The following is a 12,200-nucleotide window of genomic DNA, read 5'->3' on the forward strand; positions in this document are numbered from 1 at the left end:
GGAAATGTTGCCAATCTGTGCCAGACAAAGCCTACCAGTTAGCAATGATATGTAAATTCCACAATAATCTTTGGTTTTGTGCACTTAAAATAATTAGCATATTCAGGTTTATGAATTCCTATAATACTGAAACATACAATTCTTCAGGAATATCAAAAGATATTTCATACCCCTTATGACTGTCAACAAACTCACAGAAATAACAACTTCAAAAGCAAAATAAAGATTATCAAGTTTTTATCCTATCTTGTGATCAGCACAGGATCTCTTTGAATATAGACCATCAAATAAGACTTCCAGAGTGTCAGAAAGAAAACGTCTTCTTTCTACTCAGATCATCTCTCAGATTAAGAATATTTCGCAGCCAAAATAACTTTTCACACTCAGAAACTGTATAAAGATTCAACATTATTACATTTCATAGAAGAGAATTGGCTACTTGGCTTTCAATAAGGAGGTCTGAGTATTTCTTTTAGTATGGAAGAAGATAAACACAAATATTTGGCTGATTTACAGCAATGGGAAGGGTGGTTACTAATGGCGGAAGAATACTATGAAGGCTGATTTAAGAATGAAATTTCATTGAATATGAAAAGGGTACTTGTAGCTGGCAAAATAGGGGGGGGGCAACATCTGGAACTCCTATAAGATAGTCTGAAAGGTCTCTAATCTCTGTCTTATGTCCACACTTTTATGTAATACAGCATACAAATATTTGGAGAGAAAAAAAGTTTCAGTTAGAAACAATTTCTTTAAAAAAAAACAAAATGGGCCATGCAGTTTACAAGTAGCATGCATGTTGATCAGGGTGAAAACAACTTCATGATATATAAACTCTTCAAAAATTATTTTTATTTTTCACATAATTTCAAAATGAAAAAAACCCAGAGCAACAAACAATTAACTAAATCAATATAAACATTTTGTCCCAACAGCAAAATTAGTATACAATACATCAAAAGAAAATTTCCAGCAATATAATGTTCAAACTTTTCATGATTTCTACCATAAAATCTTATAAAAATGTATATATAAATATTCATGAACATATCTGTAACTCTGAACATATGTCTGAACCCTGCAGAAATTTATAAGTCCATTAGGAGTTTGGATAAGACAGATTTCACTGCAACAGTTCTTGTGACTGACATCTGGAGTGCAAACAATCGTTTTAATATATAAATAACTTTTTATTGTTTTGTATACAAAGGTGCAGGTATGATGTATCGATATCTATTATAAATATTTAAAATTTTGCAATCAAAGAGGGTGTTGGAAAAATACTTTAAATCCATACATTAATTCTACAACTAAAGGAATATTAGATTTCTGTGACAAGTAGCCCAATGAAAAAAAAAATTAACAATCAGAACAATATTAATATGTTAGTTGTACAAAACCCCATGATGAATTACCATGTTTGAAGTTGTATAATGTTTTGTTTCCATAGATAAAGATGAAAAGTAAGCATTTTTCAACAATTATAATATATATTGTAAAATTTGAAATGATTGTATGCATGGAGGTTTTATAACTTCCATGCTTAATGAGACTGTGAAGCTCAAAAAGTACGAAAATCTTCCTAATCCATTGCAGTGGAAATTTAAAAAGGCAAGATTACACCATTTTTATAGTATGCACATGGTGCTTCACACCTTTTTGCCTGTACTACATGCAAAAAACAATAAAAACAATGTGTTTATGCACACTGTGAAATGTTTGTGTTTATAGTAATACTGGTACTAATATTAAACGAAGTAGTTATCCACTTAACATGAGTGATAAACAGATGGAGAGATGTCTGATGACCAACATATTTATTTTCACATGAAACATGAAGTGTACAAAATGTGTCCTACCCTATGCAGAAGAAAAAAAAAAGGCCATTCCTCATGAAACAATTTTAATTTATTTTAACCAAAGTGGTACAAAAGAAAACTACGAGTCAAAAATTATTTCCTTAACTTCATTCATACCTACAAACTCACCTGAATGTTTAAGGAGTTGATGTAGAAGTTATTCTAGGTAGGTAATACATATTTGTTTTGTTGCAGACATGATGGGAATTAAGGACATTCATCCTCAATATTTACCATAGGTTAAATCAAGACAGCAAAGTAAAGTCATTTTCATCTTTTTGTTTGAGTGAGTGTAGAATGGACTATTTTCATACCTCTTTGGTAATTTTGCCATGCCCATCGAAATCATACAGAGTAAATGACCACTCTTGTTTGTTCTTCTCTGTGCTCTCAAATTGTACTCCACATTCAAACTCCTGCAAAATAATCAATAATGTTCAACAAGTCTAAACATGAAAGCACTAAACTCAAACAGGAAGTTAATATCAGACAACACCCAAAATTGCTTACAACAGATAAACAAGGTGATTCCACTAAATACCACTTGTTGAATGGGGGTATAATACATTTTATAAAGCCAAGGAATTTCCATTGTTGAATACATTGCTTTGTTTAATATATGTTTAATATATTGCCTTGTTGAAAACATTGTCTTGTTGAAAACATTGCCTTGCTGAATACATTGCCTTGTTGTACATTGCCTTGTTGAAAACATTGCCTTGCTGAAAACATTGCCATGCTGAAAACATTGCCTTCTTGAAAACATTGCTTTGCTGAAAACATTGCCTTGTTGTACATTGCCTTGTTGAAAAAATTGCCGCCCTGAATACATTAAATCACAATGTCTTAGTATGAAGAAAGGCAATTACGGGCAATATTTTAGCTTGATTTATATATTAATTTGTACCATGCTTTAGAGTTAGATATATAGATTGTAATAAAATTCAATTTTGTTTAAGGTGCAGCTTCTTTAATATTGCACTTCAACAATTCATAACTATATGAATACATAATAATTCATAATAGCTCAATACTAAATAAATAAAATAACTGGAAGAAAGAAAATTCACTAAAGAAAATAATCACATAAGCATAACTTCATAATTAATTATTGATGTAAGTAATGAGAATATAGCACTGGTATCCTTTACAACAACTTTTTCTTTTTGAAGTAATTCCAGGGGGGTTAATTTGTACTTTGTCCTTGTCCAAAGCCTGCTATCTAATTCATTTCATTATTAAACCATTGTAATTTCTAAATAAGTTTCGATTTTCACACCCAATATCAAAGACCTAGATCAAGAGAAAAGACTGGAGGTTCCACCAATAAATCTTTGATGGAAATTGCCCTTCAAACATATCCCATACCCAGATCAATTCGATATCAATCACTCAGGTGAGCAAGATCAAAGGGCCCCACCTGTCATTTAATGATTGGGCAATATAAATATTGTCTTTGTAGCTGCAAAACTTCCAATTAGTGTAAAATTTGCCCAAGAGGTGTAAATGTATATTCATTACGGATGTAACAAGCTATGATAGTCTTTCTCTGACTAATGTCCATGGAATATTATGATTGTCTTGTCACACATGGGGAATACACCATGTTTAAACATCAAAGAAAAAAAACGTATGCAGCAAAAGCTTAGTCAGAATATCAGCAACTTAATGATCCTGATTAATTCACACATCATTTCTCATCATAGCATTCTTATATTCAAGAAATACAATAATTCAGTTCACAGTACATATTGCCCTGACTATTCTATTTTTGATCTTCGGGAAAATTAATCATGAAACTTAGTGGTAGAATTACATCAATCCATTGAAGCAAAAAATAAATCTAATAAACTCAATCAATCAACTGCCTTTTATATTTTTTCAGAATGGGAATAGTTACATGGCCCTTCTTTTTATCTTTTACCTTAAAAAAAAAACCTTTCATTCTTGGCAAAAAAGGGACAGGAGCAGTAAAATTAGCAAAAACCACATTGAACAAATATTTCTTGCTATGTATATTATTTAGCACTGGTCAAAATAGGTAGTTTCCTACCAACATAAATATACCTACAAAACAGTGTCTAAAAATATGAAAACAAATAATTATTTATCGGTTAAATATGTAAAAAGGACCAGATGAATGAGGGAAAAAAATATCAATTTATGAGCAAGCAATCAGATAGAAATAATAGGTTTATAGACAACTATAAAAGTCCTGGCATATCATAACCATATTGGTCATATATATAAACTTGTCGAGTCTTTGTTCAGAAGCATCAAAGACTCAATAACAATCAAACTTATGTTCCTATCAAGGAATAAACCAATCTATACCATTCTTTTGAAGCCAACTCTGTGCCTTTGATCCTGAACATGATAAAACAATAGCTGGCCAATGATGAATTTCATATACAATGAAAGAAATATTATAGACTTGTACTATTTTTGATGTTGTGAGGATCAAACATACTTCCTTGACCATCAACATGTCAAAATGACCAATAATAAGGACACTACAAGGGGATGAAGTTGCCCACTGAAGGAGGATCAAGAGGGGATACCATAATCAATACCAGATCAAATTTTATCAGGATCTGTACCATATGACTTTAATACCAAGTGCACACAAGAATGCTAATGAGGCAAAAACATTTTTAAAAGTCTTGAAAAAAGTCAATAAATGGCATGAACAGTGAAACCAATTCAGATTAAACTTTCTATGTAAAATGAACACCATGAAGACAGCCTGTCTTATGTGATCATGAAATTTCCTCCCCTCCACTAAGAAAATCACTTTAGGAGGTAGACCTAGGGTTAGGGAAATAACTATTGAAATCAGTGATTTGTTTGTATCATATTCAATTTCACCAAAGCCTATCAAGCTCTGATTTGAAACAGAATGAATTCAGTCCAAGTTACTTTGAAGCTTACATAAGATTGATGTAAAATGCTGAATACAAATGTTCCAAAGCGTTGTGTCCCTTACCCTAGGTCTACCTCCTTAAGACAACTTTGATTGTACTCGCATTAAATCTCGACAACACTGGTAATTTTGATTTAATGGATGACCTATGCTGGTACATGTATGAGTCAAGTTTAGTGAAAATTTGAACTACAGTCTTCATGGGCGAACGACTTCTACGAAAATCTTTACAAGAAGTTTGGAGGACTGAAGAGCTGACATAATGGCTTTATCTATTATGGTGGGCTGCAAAAAAGATACTGTTGAGTCAATAATGATTTCTTCAACTTCAAAACAAAAATTCATATAAGAGTTGGCTATGATAAAAATTTTGCCTATTGAAAAATAACATACATTTTCCATGTGCATATTGTTTATTGTGTGAGGTGAATAAGTGAATAACGGCCTGTCAATATTTTTTATCCATTAAGATATAACAAAATTATTTTAACCAATCAGATTACAGTATTTATCTCCAATTAATTTATTAATAAATGAATGGTAATGGACAATAAAACAGAGGTAAACAGAATTTACTACATGTACATGTATGCAAGATGAAAACCAAAAACTCTTGCATATAAAGAATACTTTCACATCAACCTGTAGAAAGCCTCGATTTACATTGTATTTCGCGACTCCTTAAATTTATGTATTTAAAACTACCATATAAATGACCAACCATAAAAGGTCTAGTTCTGAGGTCAACAGACCCAGTGACGATATTGTTTTGGGGGCAGCAAGTGTAAACATTAACTTGATGGACAATTTATGTTCCATTTACTGTTTATAAATATCTACCAAGGATATAAAATGTTTCTCTGATGTTTTACTTATACCGACCCCTGTCTAAAAGGTGTAGGACTGTCACCATAACTTAAGAACAGGGATACAGTTTTTGTTTTGCTATGATAGGGCCTTATTATTTATGAGTAGCATGTAAATATGCCAATGTAGTATTTAAGTGCAACATTTAAGATTTATTTGCATATTAAAATTTACTATTTTACCCTGGGGCCAAATAATATGTACATCCTATTTACGCTAACTTCAGATATAAATTGTACAATAGGCGTAAAATGTTTGAATGTGTCGCTTGTTAAATACCTTTTGTTAGAAATGTTGCTAGAATTAGGAACATGAGAAATTTACAACATATTGCTACAGGGAATGAAAATTTGTATAGAACACATATATGCAAAGAACACATGCACACCAAGTACACTGGGAAAAGGTGAGGGTGGCATAATCTTGAAAAATTTAAGCTGATTAGTGATATGTAGAAAATTACTAAGGCTACTATTACCCTTTGTCCAGGACATGATTTTGAGACAGACAAGGCAGGCAGGTTTTTTTTTTTTTTTTTTTTTTTTTTTTTTGTGCTTTGGCATTTAATCAACCTCCATATTTATTGCTGGAAGACAGGAATTAATTGGAAGCGTTTTAGTGACTTCCAATTAATTCCTGTATCGGGACTTGCACTCGTACCTATAAGTCTATGAATCTGCTGACAAATGAAAAAATATGGAAAATACTACTCCTGATTAAATTCCACATGTATTTAATGGTTCAAAGCATTGAGTTGAAATTAGATAAGCATTGCTTTTTAACCCTGAAACCAAATGGGTGGCAGACAGCTTAGGTGAGGATCACTAAATATCTAAACTGGTCAAAACACCAAAATAACAGTAAACAAAAAAAAACCCAAAAAATAGAAAATATCAGCAATACAAAAACAGCATCCCTAAATTCATAATTCTCATCCCAATAAATTTTAAGTAAACAAACAAAAATAATACCAAATAAAATATTTTTATGTTGTAGGTAGAAATAAATGTTGCTTACAAGTGAAAAATATCATCACGAAAAAAAAAAGATTAATTTCTGAAGCTATGTCTCACCCTTATTTTATTGGTAGTAAAATTTTCTTCAAATTCTATAAAACATTTGAACAGATGTGGTTTACTGCCTAACAAAAGAGCAAAAATATTTCACCACAAAGGATGTTCTGGTATCTCCTTCACCCTATCTTCTTATTAAAATTTTACACCTGCCAGATATAAGCACAGAACCTGCTCTTACCTGGATAGAACAAAACAAGTAAAATAAAATCATTTGTATACAAAAATCTATGATTCTATTTTTGACATGTGAAACTTCTTTTGAAGTTTTTTGCTTGAACATTAGGGGAAAAAATACAATAAGTTAAAAGGGATTGATTTTTCTCTTTGTCCAAAGGGCATGAAATAAAGTCTATCAGAGCAAGATATTACTGAAAAACTTCAAAGTACAAAAAGGTTTACCAATAATAATGTTTACCTATCGTAGACTTCATACACAGAAAGGAAAATACAATTTATACTAATATATTAGTCTTTATGGCCAAACAACCCTTAAAATGATATACATACATCAACAAAGTTAAAATTTAAAACACATAATTTGCTTCTACATTTTTCATCTTTTGATCTTTCTTTACAGTCAAATATTCGTGGAAGGGTTTGGTTAAACATGAGTAATAAGCTCTTACACGATGAAGTGTTAACTTTTGATGATAGCATTTCAAAAAAAAAAAAAAAAAAGCTTTTTCCTCAGTTCAAAGTTGTAATTATAAAATTTGAAATCCAGAAAATTGTCGTCACCTCGTCTTTCATTGAGATATTAAAACCAAATCACAGAAACTTGAAAGCTACATTTTCACAGTAGATTAGAGAAATTTCAGGACTTTACACAACTTAATTTTGATAAGGCTAACCTACCATTCAAATGATCCCCTAAATCTTTATCTTCTACCTCAAGCTCTAGAAATACAGTAAAGAACTGTTCTTCTACATCAGTATCTAGCATTTATGGCCTTCCATATTTTTTTTGGCTTATCTTTATTTCTCCCTACTCGATACATAAACAAAAGGCCTGTTTTGAGTACTAGCCAGTAACAGGAAATAGTTGAATCATTACCAGTTCTCAACTTGGCATTATTGATACAACTCCTTAGCCCCACAATTCTCTGGAACTTATCTCTATTCTTTCATAATGAATAACAGAAGCTAGGCCAGTGGAATTATGGTCTAAATCAACTGATTTTCACCTCAACTCTACACATCCAAAACTTAGAATAATAAATCCAATATGCCAAATACATCACTGTACAATATTGTTCCTGGCTATTATTGGCTCATTTTTGTAAAAAAAAAAAAAAAAAAAAGCCAAAATTGACAGTTTTCCAAAAAAAAAAAATTGGTGAGGTAGTGTTCCAATCATAAGACACTCTACTACAAAGAACACAAAGTAACTAAAATCATACATACAAACGAAAGCAAATGAGCAACTCGGACTCCACTTAAAACTGGGAGCATGGACTAGGTGCACCGGTAGGGTAAGTATCCTCTGCTTTTCTTGTAACACCCGCCAAGTTGCTCATAAAAAGTCAAGTCCGGGGTAGACAAACGAGGAAAGAAAATCATTGTCTCACATATCAGTTTAAAGACCTACCTCAATACTGAGTCTGCTATCATTTTCTGCTTCTATCTTTTTCTCAGGGTGATCTGGCTTTTCCAAATTATTATCTAGTGTCAAGACTTTGTTATTGTGCGAGTCCATCTTAGGAGGGGGGAGTTCCACTGAAATATGATATAAAATACATATAGAACATAGTCGATCATAGGAAAGGGAAGTTCCACTGAAATATGGTAAAAATACAGAAAAAATAGTCCATCTTAGGAGGGCAAAGTTCCAATGAAATATGGTAAAAATTACATAAAGAACATAGCCCATCTTTAGAGGGAGAGGTTTCACTGAAACATGGTAAAATATACACATAGAACATGTCCATCTTAGTGGGAGACACAAAGCCCTCTCTTTCACGTATTTCTCCCATAAATCTCCCTCATTGTTAGCAGAAATGTTACACAAATCATGTTCTAAATGGCTTATCAAATTGATATAAACACAATATTTATTTCACAACATAATAATCATTGAGAAACAATCACCAAATAATTAATCCTTTTGTTGTACATGTATTTAATTACTAAAATTTTGATTAGAAATCCTTCGTAGATTAACAAGATTGTCATAGATTTTATATCTTTGACTTATCTTTGCACTTGGATTTCTATCAAAATTATCCATTTTTTTTCTGTGAAAAATGGTCATCATGCTACAGATCCCTCTTAGAAAAAGAGCGAAACTCCCTCTTTGCGCATTCAAGAACTTAACAGGTATGGAATATGAACACAAATGATGCAAATGTAAAAAAAATAAATAAAAAGATAAGAAGCAATAGAGTTTTTAAGTATTTCCTACTTTATAGCATTTGAAAATCCTTCCTCACAAAATCATTTGCAAGGTAAGTACAGTTCAGAACTCAGACTTTGGGAAATTTGAAACTTTTTTCATACAGCAACAGTTAGACACATGACTAAAAACTGTGCAGAAATAATTTCCTAATAGTAAGTCTAATATCAACTAAAGAACACATATCTGAAACTCCTTAAGGAGGTAGGACTAGGGTAAGGGCCATAACTTTTGAAATCAGTGATATGTTTGTATCACATCCAATTTTACCAAAGCCTATCAAGCTTCCATTTGAAACAGAATGAAATCAGTCCAAGTTACTTTGATGCTTGCATGAGATTGATGTAAAATAATGAATACAAACATCCCAATAATTTGTAATTGTGTCCCTTACCCTAGGTCTACCTCCTTAAACAATGAATATATTTCACCAAAGCAAGAAAATGCACCAAGAGGAGGCCATGTTGGATTAAAGTAATTTGTTTGCTAAACAAATGGTACAAGTAGATGCACAACTGAACTAGCCAGAAGAAAGAACTATCAAGGAATCTATACAAAATAAAGATATCCTACCCCTCAGTGGCACACCGTCTCCTCCTTTATCCTCCAGACTGACGGATAGCTCCTGAAAAATAAAAATAAACTTTGTTTAATCCAGAAATCTCCAAAACTGTATGCCAATTCCATTAAGTATTTTTTTCCACATGTAACTAACAATTAAGTAGGTCAAAAGAATTTAACTATTACTCCTAAAACTCAGATAAGCATAAATTTTGTATCACACAAAATCCCAAATATTTCTAAAATCCACATCCAACGAAACATACACAACCATTAGCTGTAAGAGCTCTTAAGTTCACTTAAACCTAGCTTGAAACAAATTCAAAATTGTTCAGTCAAGTTGGCAATGATTAACAAATCTTGACTTTAAAAACAATGCCACAAGATCCTTTCATATCAATGCCAGAGAAAACCATTCATCTTCTTCCCTTACCAAGTTTTTATACAGCTTTAAAAATATTCAATTAGTCAAATCGTTTTTCTTTGAGTCAGTCTATTCACCTGAATCATCCTATATCAGATGAGTAACAAATCACTACAACTTATTACATATCTCAGTATCAATTATTGATTGCCAATTAACTTCACCCTCCCCCCTTATTATTTACAGTCATGAGAATTCCATAATTCAATTGCACTTTGGTAATTACCCAGCAATTAGCATGTATAGGATCATTGATTATCCATATCCATTGTGTCAGGGTATAATCTAATTACCATCCCACAGTCAGATGGTATTATTCAGTTGTGCAACAGGTGGCTTCAGAGTAGTTCTTCAAAGTATCAATGTATCTATAGAACATATGATATACCACCTCTAATATTGCAAGTATATTGTTCATTTTAAAATTAATATTACTGCTCATGTATCTCTGCACATTAAACTCTATAGGCCATATGACAAAACACCTATCTCTTATGAGTATTGTTCATTTTAATATTAATGTTTATGTATGTGCACATGATTGACCCTACAGAGCATACGATAAAACACTTATCTCCTAAAATTATTGTTTACTTTACACAAATTTACATATCATAAAGCACCCCTAACCAGAATCTCCCAAAACACCTCTAATATCCACTATCTCACAAAACACATCTAATATATATTCAATATCTCCGATGAGTACTGGTATTGTTCACTATATATAATGTATTCCAACATGCACATGTTGGTATTTCTTTTTAGAAGTTCACTGTCATACACGATAAACAAAACAAGTTCAGCAACCTCTGGGGTTGTTTTTTTCCTTGAGTTGCCATTACAATTTTCATTTGCCTAAGGTGAAGGGGTGCAAAATCTCACCGATAGAATAAAATTTCTATAAAAAGAAAGAAAGCATATTACTTATGAAAAATTCTTCAAAATTCATAAACCACAATTTTGGCAGACCTCCTTATATCTGCCCAGTAAATTAAACTAATTTTACCTTAAATTCAGAGTAACTTATCAAAAGTTTTTTAACTGACTGTCACAAATTCATACTCAACTGAATTGGTCATTAGCCATGAGCACTATAATGCACTCAGCAATTAAAGTCCATATGCATTTTTGTGATTTCAATGAAACTTTAAGAGTATCAGTTTCTGATAAAGACACAGTACTATAAAGTGGAGAGAATACTATAAATGCCAACATCCTAGTTATCAGATGTAGGTTTCAGCGTGTTGATTTGTTGGTTTGAGTTCGGTAGCTTTTTCAAGTTAGCAATTAACCTTGGTAAACCTGAGAATTTAGGTGGTCTAACGATTCAACACAGTAAAATAAATCAGCAACTGCTGATCATGACATTTTGTAATCTATCCTAAAGAAAAAAAAAAAACCACAAATCTTTTCATTTTTTTGAAGTTATTTAGACTGATCTGAGAGGATCATTGATATTTCTTATCTTATTTCTGACAATAATAAAGCCTTGGTTGAAATCGTATGCTGATTCTATCTTATTTCATTTTTAACTGAAACTCCATAAAAAAAAATTCATCTTGGTTTTTTACATTTAGACAAAGACAACTCTTCATTAACCAGTATTTTCCAGTACAATTTAACTTAAAATAAAATGATTTGAGGCTTCCCCTTTTAGGAACAGTATTTGTAATCAAATAGCAACATTTTGTAGGCTGCACCATGTCGTTATGGTAAATGTCTCGACAAACTGGAGAATAAAAGGACCCTAGAACACCGCTCTGCCCCTACAAATACTCATCATTTCATACAGAATGATTTTGAGCTATTATTGTTTCATTCAGACTCCCCTAGACATGACATCGCAGACCCTCCATCCTTATATCCTGGAAAAAGACAGGGTTGCAGAATTTTAGCTGGGCAAACATTCAGAAGAGAAAAAACATTTCAATAGATTTATTCTCCTGTTTGTGATCACAATGAGCCAAGCTACGGATTATTTGCAATAAATTAAGTTGCTCCTAAATCTGTGTGTTCCAAAAAAAAAAACAAGAAACTAATATTCAACTGAAATCGGAATAACTGGTTCCCTGTTGACATATCATTTGTTCTACTA

General features: G+C 31.9%; 1 protein-coding gene across 7 annotated transcripts in view; it reads right to left on the bottom strand.

Moving 5' to 3' along the window:
• LOC148617179 (uncharacterized) overlaps positions 1–12,200 on the bottom strand; it is a 65,629-nt gene that overhangs the window by 14,703 nt on the left and 38,726 nt on the right. For 6 of the 7 annotated variants that reach the window (XM_088584634.1, XM_088584639.1, XM_088584638.1 and 3 more), the window contains 3 exons: positions 9,691–9,742; positions 8,314–8,441; positions 2,174–2,275 (listed from right to left, as the gene is read on the bottom strand). In XM_088584634.1, coding sequence (XP_088440760.1) covers positions 2,174–2,275; positions 8,314–8,441; positions 9,691–9,742 — 282 coding nt within the window. Of the gene's footprint in view, positions 1–2,173; positions 2,276–8,313; positions 8,442–9,690; positions 9,743–9,944; positions 10,087–12,200 lie in introns of those variants that run through there. The other variant, XM_088584640.1, reaches the window with a different exon arrangement.

This window comes from Perna viridis, chromosome 5 (genome assembly GCF_037379345.1).
Source record: "Perna viridis isolate PV_CMFRI_1.1 ecotype Kerala chromosome 5, ASM3737934v1, whole genome shotgun sequence".
NCBI classification, from domain to species: domain Eukaryota; kingdom Metazoa; phylum Mollusca; class Bivalvia; order Mytilida; family Mytilidae; genus Perna; species Perna viridis.